Source organism: Thunnus maccoyii, chromosome 3 (assembly GCF_910596095.1).
Source record: "Thunnus maccoyii chromosome 3, fThuMac1.1, whole genome shotgun sequence".
NCBI classification, from domain to species: domain Eukaryota; kingdom Metazoa; phylum Chordata; class Actinopteri; order Scombriformes; family Scombridae; genus Thunnus; species Thunnus maccoyii.
Genome location: NC_056535.1, coordinates 22,994,099 through 23,011,770, shown reverse-complemented (window position 1 = coordinate 23,011,770; position 17,672 = coordinate 22,994,099). Strand labels below are relative to the sequence as shown.

General features: G+C 40.6%; 1 protein-coding gene across 4 annotated transcripts in view; it reads right to left on the bottom strand.

The window, feature by feature from the left end:
• Positions 1 to 1,130: 1,130 nt before the first annotated feature.
• Positions 1,131 to 17,672, bottom strand: part of LOC121890715 (neurexophilin-4) — a 75,370-nt gene continuing 58,828 nt past the window's right edge. For all 4 annotated transcript variants that reach the window (XM_042403223.1, XM_042403235.1, XM_042403214.1 and 1 more), the window contains one exon: positions 1,131 to 2,514. In XM_042403223.1, coding sequence (XP_042259157.1) covers positions 1,696 to 2,457 — 762 coding nt within the window. In that variant the 5' untranslated portion in view covers positions 2,458 to 2,514 and the 3' untranslated portion in view covers positions 1,131 to 1,695. The remainder of the gene's footprint in view (positions 2,515 to 17,672) is intronic.

Sequence of the window (17,672 nt, the reverse complement as noted above, 5' to 3'; positions counted from 1 at the left end):
TCACATGTACGATCCCACGCAAAGCAGCACATAAGGATCCGTCCACAATAACTTGTTTGGTGATTCGTCACCAAACCACTGTAGAGAATCTGTGTAACAAAGAGGGGAACTCCAGAGAATCTGGGTTGCGGCGAGTCCATCAATCTCTGTGAGCCGACTGTCCACAGCAACTTGTGTAAGATACATGGACCTCCCTGGACCTTCATCTCAATGTCATTGATCAAGAACATAATAAGGTATTGCGCCAGAGTGAGATGAAGATGCAATTAGCATCGACTGTGTGTTTTCTAAGGAAATTCTGAGCACCATTATCATCTGGGAGAGAAAAAAAAGAGAGTGTATGAACAAGGAAGAGAGAATGAGACAGACTGAGATCGCAGGAGGAGGGCTGGTGTTTTAGGTGTGTTTGTTTAATTTAATTAAAGGTCTTGCACTCAGATTTATCCTCTAATCTGGATGCATGAGTATGTATTTTAGCAAGGGTGATGATATGAAGCCTTATATTCCCATAAGCTCATATTTTGAGCATAAATAAAGCTATGATAAAGCAAATATTATTAGGCAGCTGAGATTATAACAGTGGCACCAGTAATACAGCAGTCAATAAAACGTGACGAAGCCACCTGGAAGTTTAGGTGCAACTGAAAAATATTTGCTCAGGTGTGCAGGAAGACTTCCTTTGCTTGCATGATCCGACAAACCGAAATCTGTCACTCATATTACCTCCAATATAATAGTTTTTCTTTTCATTTTCAGGGTGAATGTAATTAAAAATGATATCTGATACTTCACTTGGATTCTATTACTGCACATACCAACTCCCTCAAAAGGAGTTGAAAATTTATCACCATCTTAAGAATGTTTCACGGTTGGTTTTCATGTTGAAATTCCATCTGTAACAAACTTTCCTTCAATGTATTTTAGAAAATTAAAATTACATATCTTCACAGAATGCTTGGGCATGAATTCTTAATCAGAATAAAATTTAACTTAATTCATAATAGTGTCCTTGCTGAGTTAGATAACATGAATATGCTGCACAGCTCGTCGCCTGCAAATGTGCTTCTAGCTCCGAATGAACACATTCACCAAGTAACAGACAGACAGTTTAAGAGATTTTAATGTGCTTTTTCATACAGTATATTGTATGCATATCCAGCATAGCATTTCTCATACATATAACTCTCTTATATCCAGGGATTGAAACGTAGAGCTGAGAGGATGATTAACAGTCAGTCTACCATAACATTACGGCTGCCATACAGTGATGGCATAGCGCAGCCGCCTCAGAGGCTCACTTTGTACTCGGACGGCATACTGATTCCAGCTGTTTTCAACAGAGTTCTCCAACAGCAAAAAGTAACAACACTCAGAAATAAATATCTAAAAACAATAAGTGTGCTGAGGTTGAGTATATTATTTACAGAAAAAAAGTCAAATAAAAACAGAAGTTAACAAATACAAAGTTGGAAAAAAAGTCAGAGAAATCAGCCGCATCCTAACCATCCATAACTCTGATTATACTTGATTTAAATCCACAATTCACAGCAGTTTAGAGGCAAAAAAACTGTCCCCTGCATCTTCATTGTAATCAATATGACTATCGTTTCCATCATTATCATCATCATCACCATAATCTTTGTCATCATCATTGTCTCTTTTTTTTTTTTCTCTTATCAGTTCAGTCTCACTTACTTATCCAAAGTAAGGGTGCTCACTTTGGAAGTTGTAGTCCGGACACACTTTTTGAACCAGCTTGTAATCGATGCTAAAGAAAGAGATGAAGATGCAGATCACCTTGAAGGGTTTGGCACAGAGCCAGGCAGCATGGGACTGGGTGTGCTCTGTGAAGCAGGTCTGAGACGGATCATACAGGCAAGGTTTGGGCTTCTTGGATCTGTTGGTTTTCTCGTACTCCACCCGACAGTTAAAGGTCTTTACCTCTTTGGGGTCGATGGTGGACTGCTGGGTCTCCTGGATCTGGACGGCCTGCTGGGTGTGGGGGTGCACCTGCTGCTGCTGGAGGACTTCAAACTCCACAACTTTAGTTGGCGGCACGATACTGACCGACACGTTCCCCAGGCTGGACGAGTTGTGGCGAAAGTAAACAGTGAACGTCCCGTTGATGTGGTCCACAATCTTCCCCGTCACCAACAAGCTGAACTTCATAGTCTTGACGTTGAAGTAGAAGTCTCCCCAGCCGAAGATCTTCTTGGTCTTCATGGCTGTCTTTAGTGAGGGCTTGCGCTTGGAGCGGTAGCCTGTCTGGTCCAGGAGCAGGGACTGGTTCCGGGTTGAATCGTACGGGTTAAAGAAACTGTAGGTCGGCGGCTTGGATTTCATGGACGTCTGGTCGATGGAAGTGGAGAAGATGCGGGTTTGGTAAGGAGGCTTAACCACTCCTCCTGTTGTTCCTCCTACTGTGCCTCCACCTATGCCATATGGAAGAGTCTTCATCACCGACCCCACTGGGCCCAGGTCTGAGAAGTCCACTTGCTTCTCCAACCCTTGGACCTGGAGGAGAAAGAAACAGAAACAAGAAGAAAACTTTATTGACAATGTGCCAAAGGCTTTTAAATTAGTCTTTTCACATATCCTTGCAGAGTTACACATAATCCCAGTTAATATGCATCTTTTTTTTTCAAATGTACACTTTTATTAATCTTTTATGTTGTTTTAACTGGCACTACATAATTTAATTGGCCTTTCTGCATGGTCAAAGCGACTTCTATTCTCACTCTGTAAAGATTTTGTCCTTTGACAATTCCAATTGTTTTATTCAAACAAGATGATCACGTCCTAAAAAGTGTTGATGAAAAGAGAGAGGCAATTCTACTTTGAACAGAATATAAGAGGAAAAAAGAAAAATACGTAGCCATTAGGAAGATGGGGACAGTATGGTCTTACTGTTCTGCAGTCTTATTTAAGTTCAGTTTTATTTATATCATAGCATAGTCCAGTCAAAACCACAGTTAGCCACTACATGTAACATATGACTCCAGTAATATTAAAATAAGCTCACTACAGTTTGTAACAGATATTTTGGCCAAAATTTCTGGCATGCCAGAATCCATCCGTTCATCCAACAGCCAGAGTTTTGTGGTAATTAATCAAGCATTGGAACTCTATTTAAACTGAACATCAAATTTCCACCAATCTGGTGGATATTTGGCCCAATTTTTAAATCTGCCTTAATCCACACAGGATCTGCCTGGCATCAGCCATGGTGCATCACTCATGGAAGGGTTGTTAGGGTTCAGTGACTTTGCCCAAAGGCACATAACAGAAATATTGGGCACCATACAGTCGATTTGATATCAGCTTCCTCAAAGCTGGAATACACTCAGCTGTCAGCACTGGGAGTTGAACCAGCAACCTGCAATGAGATTTTGATGGGCCTCTTCCCCTGTAAGCCATGCTGAAGTGATCACAGAGGGGCTAAATTATCCTGAATGAAAGTTCAGTCAAATCTTGTAACAGTCTGGACTAAACCTAATATACGTAATATTAAAATAATTCGGTGATGTCCTATTTCATTTTACACACGTGATTATAATCTGAAATGCTGTTAAGGTCAGTCTTCCGTAGAGATCTTTTTACCTCATATGATTTTTTATTTCCACAAGCATCCAAGTTGTTAGATGTCGCATTGTTTCATCTCCTGAATTCAAGAAAACAAAACCATCTATTTTTGTTAACACACTTTAATTTTGTTGTCAGAGTTGCTCCAGAGAGCAAAACAACTCTACATGTAAGATAATAGATGTGAGCCTTTGTTTGTTCAGACAGCTTTCTGCCTTTAATCCACAGCCTAGGTGGTTATTCACAGGGCTGATTGACTGGAAATCTTCCTCTGCTCTCTTTCATGTCTCATCAATCACATCACTGCCATGCTTCCATCCATATGCATATGCATATATGTACACTTGCACTTTAAAATGCACACACACACACACAACACACACACACACACACACACACACACACACACACACACACACACACACACACACACACACAAACACACACACACACAAGCACACAAACACATTTGCACATATGCAGACTTCAAGCTTGAAGCTGTCATGAAGTGACAGTGAAAAGTATTGCACCTATTTGGAGGGGTTACATATGCTTCCCCCAAGGATGCATTTGGATGGAGTTTAAAACTATTCTATGTGGATAAACAAACAAACAAAAAACAAACAACAAAAAAAACACTATTTCAAAACAAGTACAGGATCAGATATTTGTGTCTACTCATGCGAGGACAGTTTCTGTCTCCCTTCATTCCTATCCGGGGCAGTGGATCTGACAGGTTTGTGCCAAAGCTCTCCTCCTCTTTCATCAATCACTGAACCTAATAACTCCATATTGCTATTCGTAGAGGCAACAGTGCATCACTCAATACAGCTCCTAATGTATTCAGTCATTCAATTAATGCATCTATTTCTGTTGGCCATTCATTAACGTGCCTGCAGAGCTGGTTTCTAAATTGATTGAGGGGAAAATAACTGAAAGTTTATTGACCACTGGAGGAATGAATTACCAAAAAAAAGGAAGGTGTTGATGAATGACTACTGACTGGGATAACGGCCCACTGAAGATTTTTACCAGACCCCGACTCCCTTTGGTGCCATGTCAGGAGGCCTATGCAGTGGTCTTGCAATTTTGCGAGTTTGTGAATTGATAATGTGAGTTGACTCTGCTGTTGACAGGTAGGAATAAGTTACAGTTGGTGGCAGAAAAACATCAGAATACATATAGCAACAAACAGTGTGTACAGTGCATGCAAGATGGGGACTTCCTGCGAATGCGCTGTCAGCAGTGCTGTCAGCTAGCTCCATGTGTTGCCATCTGTCAGGCTAACACTCTGCTGGTGCAGTCCTAATCATTTCTCTAGCTGATGGCACACAGCTCGAACTAGCACCATCATCATAATCCTTAACCATCTTCAGCAGCAGCAGCATCACACCATGAACCTCAACCTAACCTTCAGGGTCAACTGTATCAAGCACATCCCCCTAAAAAATTATTTTATGTTAGGGTCTGAGGTTGCTGTACACAGTCAGCAACTTTAACAAATATCGATTGAATAGGAAAAGAAGAGTATGGAGATAAGGCTTCTTCTTCTGTGGCATGAAAGTAATAAAATGCCAACAGAAACCAATGGACTTTCTATTAGCATAAATATGAAATTGTTTGTGCTTGACAGTAAATCCATTTAAAGGGTGAGGATTTCTTAGAAGAAATATCAAATGTTTTCTCTTGACGTGAAATCCATAAGCTATAGACTTTTTGCAAAATAGCGGATGTTTGCTATAAGGTCACGTCAGGCTGCCGCAACCAGCGAAAGATTGACGGTTTGAAAAATACAGCTTTACACTTTTCTTCCTCCTCAGCCTCTATTCAGTTAGGTTACAATGAGTGAGAAGTAACTTTTGCAGCAATAGCCAGAGGGAAGTTGCTGGGGTGATGAAGAGGTGATGAATGCAGGTACACACTGATGCACCCACACACGCAAACACACAGTACACTACATTAACACATTGAGCAATGTAACTAGAGAGGCTTGTAGGTTACAGTTGAAAGGAACTTACACCACAAGAAATCAGTCACCTGTCAATCAAATTTTGTTACTAACATGATCATAAGATTAAGAATTACAGTAATACACATTATGATATATGTTTTTTGGTGAATGGTGTTACGCAAAACAGATTTTAGTTCCATAGTTTCTGTTACAGGTCCATTAGGTGCAGTTTAAAGGGGACATAATGTAATTTTCTGGTATTTTTATACTTTTATGATGCCGCATGTCTATGTTAAACATGGTCAAAGTTCCAAACCTTAAGGTGAATATACATAAAAATTATCCCTGCAATTCAAAAGCCCAAGCTTCGACATGCTCGGAACGCTTTGTTTGCAATGTTACCTCTACTTGCTCCTTGTGATGACATCACATTGTTTGCACATGCCCACAAAAGGCCATCCGTTTTGTAGCCTTTGTTGCTAAGGTTGTTCAATAGGTTGTTCGTATTGTCCACTCGCATATTTCGGATCGGATTTTGGCTCAAACATGTATGGATGTATTTGAAAAGTTGACATTTTGAGTAAAGAACAAGAAAAAGAAGTGAAATCCTATACTGTTTGTTTATGTAACCTCCGGAACCAGCGGAAGTCTGCTGAGGGGCAGCTTTCAAAAGCTGGCCAATCAGAACAGAGTGGGCTCATCGGGAAGGGGGCCTCAAAGAGACAGGAGCTAAAACGGCCTGTTTCAGACAGAGGCTGAACTGAGGGGCTGCATAAAGAGCCAGTATAAGATAAATAAGTGTAATAATCTGCATATGTCCTGTTAAAGGCGTCAGAAAGATGAGTACAGTATGCTGTGCCAGATTGAATAGACTCCAAATCTAATTATGGGAAAATCATAGATTAGCAGGTAGATTGCCTCAGCTGTAACATTTGGCTATAATGTGCATGTTTGACCTCATTAATTGTGTTTCATACTCTTCATAACACAATATAGAGGTATAAACTCAGATATAAGGCTACATGCAGTATTTGACACCAATGTAACTTCGGGGGTGGCAACAACACCAGTGTCCCTAAGGTCCCTTGTAGATTTAAAAGCTTCATAATGACAAGCATTAGGGAGACAAATATCCCATTTTGTTTAAATGTAGGCATGCAAGCTCAATAAGTAATAAAAAAGTACTAGTAAAATACTTTTTAAACTGTCTTGAAGTATGTTTTGCTACTGGTGTAGTAATTTTGGTTACATGTCTTTCCTGACATTATTTTGTCATTATTGTATTGTACAGTATATGTTGTTTACTGAATCTGAAAATGATGAGGTAGAATTAGCTGTGAGAATATGAACTCCCTGGTGAAAATTGGTTTTTCGCTGTGCTTTACAGGAAACATAGATCACTTGTCATGCTACACAACACCAAAGCTTTACTTTCCCACTCCCTATTAATCACATCTACTTTAACAACGACAAACCAGCTCAAGAATGTGCTACTTTCAACATTTCCAACCTGCTAAAAATGACTTCAGAATAAAGGTTAAAAACCTGACTTGAGGGGATGGTTTGATTTCCCTCTTGTGGCCATTCGGGGCTGCCAACCTGCAAAGTTACCCTCAGCAAAGCCTTACACGTGTCAACCTATAATTAGTGTTTCCTCCATTTAGGAATTCCTGTTTGGTAGGATGCTGGGGAAATTGTAGCAGAGGATGGAATAAGCATTTTGGTGGACTTATACATATGTATGATACAGCCAACTCGATAACAGCACAATCATAGAAAGAATAATCGAATTACAGAGCTTGGGAGATAGAGGGAGATAGTGAGGAAAACGTTATTAGTGGAGAAGTGAGATGAGGAGAGGAGAGAGTAAGGATATCTTGTACATTTTCAAGGAATGGGGAACATTAATCATCTTTAACTTCATTCAGAGGTTCAGATGAGCAAAAAGCATCCTTAGATGCTGCTCAGATGGGAGGCCTATAATCTACTTGTAAGTAGATGCAAGGATGAAATGTAAGGATTGTTCAATGAGGAGATTATGAGTGTAGCTCAGACAGAGAGAGAGCAGGAGTGACAGAAAAGAGGACGATACACAGACATACAGGCAGATAGAGAGGGGCTTAGAAAGAGAAAGAACGGACTGCGCAGTGAGGGGCTTCACACTAACTTATTAAATAAGAGGTCAGATGAGCTCTAGAACTGACTGCTGAAACCTGATATATCACATGTCACCACAATTAAGATCTCTTTTCATCATTAAGGACACCTCTCTCTCTCACACACACTCTCCCTGTCTATGAGGTATCTGATCCTCCATCTGCAGTGTGCTCACTCTCATATTCATCTGTAACTTCCACACCTCCTTGATAGCGAGAGTATTCAGAGGAAATGGACCTCGCTCAGCGGCTCCCCAGCCCACATCCGACTCCCTCTCCTCCTGCCTCCCGCCCTCCCATCCCTCCCTGAGGACTGATGAGAAGATGAGAGCTGCTTGTCTCGGAGCTCTCTCCCAGGCTTGTTCCTTTGTTTAATTGGAGTTTTATTGGTGACAATCAATTCATTTCTATCTGTGCTCCGGGCGGCATTGATCTGCTGTCACTGAGAAGAGTCAAATGTACAGTTCTACTCCCATCGCACTACAAACCACAGGCTGTGATGCAGGCTACTTTCTGTTTCTACTACTTTACTGCTTGTTGTGATTAGTAGCAGAAATTACTTTACAGTAGTTTTTTTCCATATTTCCTCCCAGAAGAGTAATAGAAGCCAATGATTTCCAGACACTATTTGTGAGCAGTCAGAGGACGCTAATTCAAGGAAGGAAGTCTTTAAGGTGAATGTACATCAGTTTTTACTTTGAAGTCACCGTTTACCTTAAATGCTCCCTCAACCACTTTTGAAGGAAAACATCATAAATCTGTTCACAGTGCTGGTGGAAAGCTGAAAATACTAAGGTAAAAAAAAATCTTATTGTATTACTGAACTTCAAAGATGAAATTTGTTAAAATTTCAGCCACACCACTGAACTGAGGTATGAGTTGTGTTGTAGGGCCCTGAAATTTTAATGACTGTCACTTAAGCTATCGAATTTCATTTCCATTTTGTTTGAAATCAAGAACACCACAGTGACTGAAAATGTCATCATTTAGGTAAATCTGCACATGACTTAATCTCTGCTCTTATGACGTAGTTCTGTTGGCTTCATTGGGCTTTGGCATCCAGTGCATGTTGGGGCAGTTTTTTGCAGCCGAGGGTGAAGTGGTTGAGACGAGGCTCAGCACTTCTACATCTGAGACTACTGTTTGCTGCTCCAACACAGAGGATTATTCCCTTTAGTTTGCAAGATAGTTGCTGCTGTTCAATCTTGGAGTCTTGATCACATTTGAGGGTGAGATGGAGTGCAAGTTCAAAAGGTAAATTGGTCCACCATCCACAGTAGCGGTGACAAGGGCACTGGGCCTGAAGGGGAAGCTCTCGGTTTTTGATCTATGTTTCTGCCCTAGGTAATGACTGAAAGATGATACAAGCTCTGAAATCAAACACACAACAGGAAGGGCAGGAAGATCTTGACCAGGGGATTCAAAAGGCTTCAATAAGCAACAGACATGCAGATTTGAATCAGGTGAACAAACAGTCTTGGCAGGACACTAGCACCAACTCGTGGAATGAATAAAATAGCTTTCAGCCAGGTAACAGGTTTCCTATGGTATGTGGCAGGAATATTAAGCCACAAAGGCAACACAGACAGTGGTGAGGACTTCAGATAACCAGATACAGCTTGGAGAAGAGACGCTGGTCATGTCATTGAAAGGTTTGGCATTTACAGTACATTTAACATTATAGACGCCGCCCTGTAGCACCTTGGGGCAGACCCAGAGGTCTCATCCCAGGGATTACATCCCCAAATAACCTGTGAACACTTTGGGATCCCCCTGAAAATGTAGGACGTGGCTGAAGAAAAGAATTTGGGCTATTTTACTTAGCCTGTTGCCACCATGACCAAATAATACGAAGAAAGGTGAACTGAACATGTTTAAGTGCTGGTAGCGTGGTACTGCGGCTCAGACAATTCAATTTTACCAGCAGTGACTCCACTCTGATTTGACAACGATCATATAATGAAAAAATGAAACTTTTCTTCCTTCCTCCAAAAAACCGGGAGAAGTGAAAATGACATTTAATTACATAAAGCAAAATAAAGCCAGGAGGAAAAAAGATAAACCAGTGGGGGGAAAAACGGAGAGAGAAAGAGAGAGAGAGAGAGAGAGAGAGAAAGAGAGAGTGAAAGCGATTTCGCAGTCCAGTGGTGTCGCTGGATTATCATGAAAATGAAAGCTACTGAGTCAGGGAGTATCAGGGAGCAAGGAAATGGAGCCAAGACAGATAACACAGTAAGGGAGAAGAAGAAAACGAATAAGAGAACCAGTGTAGAGAAAGCAGAGAGGTCTGTAAGACAATATGAGGGGACAGTGCAAAGAAAGAAAGAAAAGGTAAAAAGACAATATATATACGACACACACTGAGATTTGAGTGCAATAAGACAAAAATGAGAATCACTCACCCCATAGAGAATAATCAGAGGTTTCTTGAGAAGTAATATCTGTAATATTGTTTCAAGAAGACCAGCTCAGCTCTGAAATAATTTTTAGTTAAAGAAGGGATGGAGTCTTTTTTCCATGTATCAGGCAAAATTTAAAAAGTATTCTGGTTGATCATGAGCAAAAGTTTCACCTTTAAGAATCTAGACTTTTTGTATAGGCCAACATTTTGTGGCATATACAAGAAAAAAAGCTATAGTATATCAAGGTGTTTTTTTTTTTTTGCATCCGGCATCTACTGAAGAAATAAAATAAATAAATAAAGAAAGAAAGAAAGAAAGAAAGACAGAAAATGATACGAGACAGTACTCTCTGCCATCTGATGTCTACATAAGAGGATTTATGGAGGTATTGTGCGCTGTCTTAAGTGTAATATGCTGACAATATTGCAAAATATTGCAGATGCCAGAAGATTGGACTGAGAGGGAAATGTAGAAATCCCCAATAGTGGAATGCAAGGTAACACAAGTGCAGCAAGAAATCCAAAATGTGGAGTACCACAAATGTTTGACTTTTTACGGTTCTTTGGGGTTTTGCTGTATTTTTATTTACTGATTTTTATGTTTAATCAATTTGCATCTTAAATTTAACAATTAAGTCAATTTGAGCAATAAGGAGGGATTTTTTTGAAAATATTGCAATTGTTGTGCAAGCTAGATAAACATTTTTAATAACTATTACCACTCACTTATCACAATTAGATCAGTATCTCGGTGCTAGCAGAGAGTTTATTACAGAGATCCAGAGAGCAGAGGTCAGTATAAAAACAGATTGAGCTACACAGGGCTTATCTACCTTTATACCTTTACTGTTAAAAAACAAATCAATAAACCTGCTAAACATTACACAGGAAATCAAAATATTCTGCATCATACATAAAGACAGTCATGTATTTAAACACTCCCCTTTTTTCTTGAAATATAGTTGAGTCATATAGCTGTGCAGTGAATAGTACAGCTACACTATGTTGCTGTCACAGTCTGAGTTTAGAAATACACTGCCTGCCAAAATCTCACAATCCCTTTTACTTATGAATATTGAAGCAGTTAAATTTTACACTTGCAGCAGATTCTCTCTTTCCATTATAATCTAAACACACATCTGCTATCACACTCAGCTGTAAACTACTACAGTGCACATGAGGATCACAGTCCAGTGAATCATAAATGTAGGAGGAACAAAGCCAGCCATAACCAGAAACTAGAGCTATGATGAAATGAATTGTTACACCTTCATTTTTTTGGGGAAAAAAAGTACTCGTCTACTGCATGTGCAGCACAAGGGAATTAAGGAAGACTATATACTCACAGAGCTTAACTGCCATAAACAGACACCACTACTCATGGTAACACTGCAAAAAAAAATAAAACAAGGTTGGATTATGAGACAATGTAAGATATTAAACTGGACGATCACCCTGTGGGCATGAAACAAGGCCAAATAAGCATACAATGCTAACAGCACAATGGACATTAGTGCCAGAATTGCGTGTGGGAGTTTTAATTTATTAATGTTAAAACAATCCTACCCCACCAAATCAATGAAAACACTTTTAATACATCACATGATTAATCCCAAGTGAAACAGTTTATCAAAAACCTTCGGAAGGCTGAAGTCCTCCAAAAAAACGAAGGAATTAAAATGCTGCAGCAACCCTTTAAGAAGATCAGTCAGACTATACTGTGTTTAAATATGCTGTATAATGCTAATATTAGCCAAAAAGCAAAAACAGCAGCTGACATTCTTACCGCCCTCCTGAAAGCTGACATTAATGTAGGGCTGCAACTAACCATTGTTTTCCATAATTGATTTCATTTTCCGATTAATTGATTAATCTATGAATGAAAACAGTGAAAAATGCCCATCACAATATGCTATAGAACAAGGCGACGTCATCAAATGTCTTGTTTTGTCCGACCAACACTTCAAAACCCTGAAATATTCAATTTACTATCATGTAAGACCAAAAAAGCTGCAAATTCTCACAGATGAGAACCTGGAATCATTGAATATTTGGCATTTTTGCTTGAAAATGTCTGAAACGATTAATAAATCATCAAAATGGTTGCTATTTAATTTTCTTTGAATCACCTAATTGATTAATCAGCTAATTGGCTAATTACTACAGCTCTACATTTATGCCTCTAGCAAGGTAGAAATCTCAAGGGTATTGGCCATGTTGACCTTTCCGAAGGATACATATTGGACTAAAGCTACAAGCAGGTGCCATTTTACACCTACATTATACAGCCACCTAACCTAGCAGAAAATGGCATAAAACAATTCATCCACAAAAGTTGTGCAGCCAACTGAAAGATTCACAAAGACCTATTTCTACCTTGCATGCAGTGAGCAAATGTCTTAAGAGGATTTTTACTCAAACATTTGGATTTGGACAAAGAAAGCAAGAAGATCTGCTGTAATTTCAGGCTGATTGTTCCAAGCACTGGTACATGTAGAGGAATGTGCAACACACTATTTAACCTATTTTTTTTCTTTGCCAACACATTAGGACAATGTAATGTGAAAGAAAGCGTAGATATTCTGTATGTGATTCAGGGTACACTAAGATCTCTGACGGTCTATCTTGGCCTTTTAAAGTAGGACACAGAAGGCCCATACAGACAACCTATAATGGTCAAAAATGAGAAAAGAAGTCAATAATGGTTAATCCTATGCTGCTCAGAATGTGCTGGATGGGGATACAAACAATGTAGTTATGGTCTCTGATTTGTACCTTGGTCATAATGTGGAACAAGTATACTACAGTGTGAACATTTCATAAGTATTGGTTTATATGATTATTATTGAATATCTGTAATTAAAGCATTACCTTTTCTTAATGATTAAATTGAATCAATTAATTTCACAAAGTCACAAATCATAGCTTTGTGAACTAACCGATTCTCTGAGAGGGAGAGAGAATTATTTTACACTTTCTCTATAGTCAGTCTTTAAATCAGTTAAAAAACCAAACTGTGAAAACACTGCTGATGTCCCATGTCCTGCATTCAACTTCTCTAACATCTCTCTATGCTGCTTGCCCAAAGGTAGACAAGGGAAGTTAATACAATCCGCAGTATGCTTTATCTATGAAGCCATTAGAGGATTTTGCTCTCAGGAGCCTGACTTCAGTGGCCATAGATCAACTGTGTGCAGTAGTCCTCCCTTGTTTCTCCTATCTTACTGATCACATCAGATCAGCATGCCGGAGTGTCTTTGCCTGGGTGGGCAGACTTCCCACATGTCTGCAGTGATGCCACAGCACCCGATCAATAACCCAAGGCAACTCTTTTGGGACCCATCTAGGGAGGAAGGGAGGGACGGGAGAGAGGAGGAAGGAGGAGAGGGGGAGCTGGGCGGCGTTGGTGGAGTGAGGGTGTCTCGTTTGCATGCGGGATGGCAGGCAATGCATCAAAAGATGACAGCTCTCCCATTCTTCCTTAAATAAGAGTGGTGAGACTCTTGCTGGCTGCGCCTTAACTTTAATCATTCATCTAAATAACTGTTGCAGAAGTCTGCTACCGAAGGGGGGGCTGCAGCTCCAGGCAGACTGCCATGGGCGTGGGGAATATGAGAACTGACGTTGCGCTCTTGGATTTCTCATTTGTAAACGTGTAAACATATATTTGAGTCAGATTGCAAAAGCACAAAAGCGCTTGTCCTCATCACCCACAACACCTCCACCTACCCCCCACCCCACCTTCTCTCACTCTTTTCTCTTTCTCATAGATTTATGTATTGAAAGACTTTGAAATTCATCGAGGTTAAGGTTCGGAGGTGGTGCAGGGTGCTCAGGCTCTGGCAACATGAGTGACGTGTTGAGCAGCTAACTGACAGTGATTGATGCCCTCTGTGTTTCGCAACTTATCAAGCGCATATACACACACGCCGCAAACAGATAAACAGCAGAAACATTTGAGATAAATAAAGAATCAAATAAACACAAGGGACTGGTGTGGGGGAAAGGAAAAAAAAACAACCTATCTGCATAATGAATAGACGAGATGAAGAGAAGGAGGGAGAAGAGAGGCAGAGATTCCCAGCGGGTGAAACTGAGCCTGGGAGACGTCAGTTGGGGAGGGATACAGGGACACATGGGCCTGTGACGACTCCGACAAGTCACCCAGGCGGCAAAATAAAGACCGGCTTCCTCAGATTTGTTTCCAGTGCTCATCAGTAGGAGAGCTGGATGACGGATGGACTGGCACTGGGCGCAATGCGAGCATGTCAAAGTTACTCACCATAATAAAGACCTGCTCTTTTTCCTTCCATTCGCTTCCCATTTTTGCAGCCACCTGCAGTCGCGCTGCCTGCAACTCATTCCATTTCATTTCAGTCTGGCTTTGTTTGTGTCTTGTGCTTTGCCCTGTGTGCTTTTGTGTATTACACAGCATTTACTTGGTTATCACAGTTTTTACATTTTCCCGTTTGCTTTCAAGTATATGGCTTCAAGAATTTCTCTTTCTTTTTTTCTTTTTCTTGTTTAATTGCTTATCCTTTCAACCATCCATCCATTCATGGATAGAATGAGAACATGCTTCTTCCTTCCATCCCTCAATTCCTTCTCTTTCTTTTCCTCCTTTGTTCCATTCCTCCATCCTTCCATCAATCCATCCACCCATCCATGACTTTGACATATGAAAAATTATGACAAGCTCCCGACACTTCCCTCCATGTCTCATCCATCCTCCATCCCTCCATTTCCCTCCTTTCTTTATTTCTTCCCTCTTTTCTTCCATTTGTCCATTCTTCCATCCACCCTTGACTATGACATGACAGGAATTATGTGTAGCTCCTGATTATTTCTTCCTTAATTCATCTGTTACACAGTATTTCTCTAAACTTCCTCCCTTCCTTTTCTCCATCCATCCATCCATCCATCCATCCATCCATCCATCCATCCATCCGCGACTATACAACCAGAATTATTCATAGCATCTAAGACTTCCTTCCTTCTCTATTCCTTAAATATCTTCCAGACCTCATCCTTAAATCCATTCCTCCCATCCCTCCCCCTGTCATTCCTCATCTCTCCCTAAGTCCTTCCTTTATTTTCCTCCTTCTTTCTTTTCCTGCATCCTTCCATTCATCCACCCACGCAACCAGCCATGACTGCATGACTAGTGTTAAGACTAGCTCCTGACACTTCCTAGCTGCACTCTTTCTCTCCTTTCTTTTTCAGATCTCCCCATCCTTCCTTCCTATAGCTCCTCCTCTCATCTGCTGTTCCAGTTGTACATCCTTTCAATTATCCATGTCTATAATTACACATTTTTGGACACTTTCTTCTTTTCCTGGTAAATTTCTTCCATCCCACATCCTTTCACCTTCCCTCCATCCTCCCTTCATTAAACCCCTAATTTCTCAATCTGTATTTGCTTAATTCCTATTTTCTTGTGTCTTTCCATGTCTCCATCCTTCCTTTTTTCATCCTAAACTTCCTCCATCCCTGCATCCCTTTCTGCCATGATACCATCAACTTTCCAGGCTTCTTTACGTTATTTCCCTCCATCCATCCATCCATCCATCCATGACTACATGACCAAAATTATAGTTAGCTCCTGATACTTCCATCCTTAATTTCTTTCATCTCTCATGCTTAATTCCAAGCATATTTCCCTCCTCCCCACTTTCCTTTCATTTTGCTGCCAGAGACAGAGCCTCCCAGTTTCTCTCCCTGGATTGAGAGTCAGTCGGCTTTTGGGATGTAATAGGATAATTAGACAAAGATGAAAAGACTAAGCATTTCCATGTCTGCTCCTCCCCTGCTGTGAAGGATGCTCTCCATGCGTTCAGGGCCGAAGCTGAGTGGGGCTGAGTGGGGGCAAAGCTCAAACCTGCGAGGGGATACATGGCTCACCGACTTGGGGCGGACTGTCTTCACCGGGGCTGGTTGCAGAGTTAATTGGAGAGAAAACAGTGGGAGGTGCAAATGAATAAAACCCCTGAGAGACGCTGGCAGCAGGGCACGGCGACATTCCCCTGTTCACTTCAAGGTTATGCACACACACAAAAAAACACACCTGCTTCTGAGGCTGAAGCGACAAGGTTCCTGGAGTATTATTAGATTAGCTCCATAATGTCTCTTTTCTGTTGTATTAATCACATGAAAAGAATTTAGAAACGACACGTCACAAGAGGCAGACAATACATAAACATACACAAATCGAGCACACAATGTATAACAAGTTTTCTCCTCTCCTGCCTTTTGGATGCCTTTGCCAGTGTATAAATCACTATCCGGCTTCAAGGACACAGCATTGGGACCCCTAACTGGGATCTTTCACATCCACCATCTGGACGCAGAAAACCAGAGTGCTGACCAGCGGCCCTGCTCTCATTCTGTTCCTCAGGACGAGCTGCAAGATGGGGGCGGGTGTATACTGTAGAGAGAAACCTAATCAATCCAACGACTGCTTAGTGTGTACTGGACTTCATAGAAAATCCTCTCTGGAGATGAAGAGGAGTTGAATAGAGCAGTAATGATATTTTGAGAGGGAGACAAGAGAGAGAGAGAAAGACAAAAAGAGAGAGAAGCTGTCAGTGTCTCCGCTCATCCAGAACTGTCCGAAACATTCATTCACACACTCCCTCTCTCTCTTTCCTCTTTGCTCACCCTCCTCCAGAGACCGTACTCTTCCATCATTCAACTTGGTTTCACACTCCAAGACCCAATATCAAACTAGATATGAACAGAAATGAGAAACACAGGATTGTCTTTCCACAGACAATTGTGTCCACTGCAGTTATTTGTGTCATACCATCCACTGGTGTAAGTAGGCCTATATCTCTCTGGGCTGCCAGTCTGCCTGCCCGCTGTCTTTCCATCAGGCCCAAAACATTACTGAGGACAGCGGTATTCCTCTTTCCTCTCGCTCGCTCTCTGTACCAGCTCAGGTCATCTCACCTGCAGGGCGATGCCCAGTGGCTGATCGCTTGGTCACTGTCAACACCCAGATGTGCACACGCACATAGACATCATTCTTGACTGCAGATGCCCACACATCTGTGCACGCTACAGAGACACATAACTGGTGTTAATGCTGAAGCTTCAAATTTTGTAGAATAAGACCGAATCATCACAAAGCTGTAATGTGTTTTTATAGGGATGGTAACACTGGTAATTCATGTTGATATAAATCACAATATATAAATTTGTTTGTAAATTAAAAGATAAAATGTTTAAAGACAAAATAACTAGATTGTAATGTCTGTTTCTGGGAAACCAGTGAAAAATCTAACAAATTAATACCTAAATTTCTTGATGATAGTGAAAAAATTTGTCATAATAATCTATACTATTGATTTGGAGCACTGGCTGCGATGGCCAAACACAACCAGAGATAATAAGATAATAATATGATGATGATTTGTGGTGTTTATTACAGCTTGAGTGTTTGTTTTTTTTTGTTGTTGCTTTGTCTTTTGTTTCTATCGATTACGATTACACTTTAATTATAATGTTAACTGCTGAGAATAACCGACCAATGATGGATTTTTGAGGCTGATATTGATGTTTGAAGTTTTTAGTTTTTAAATGG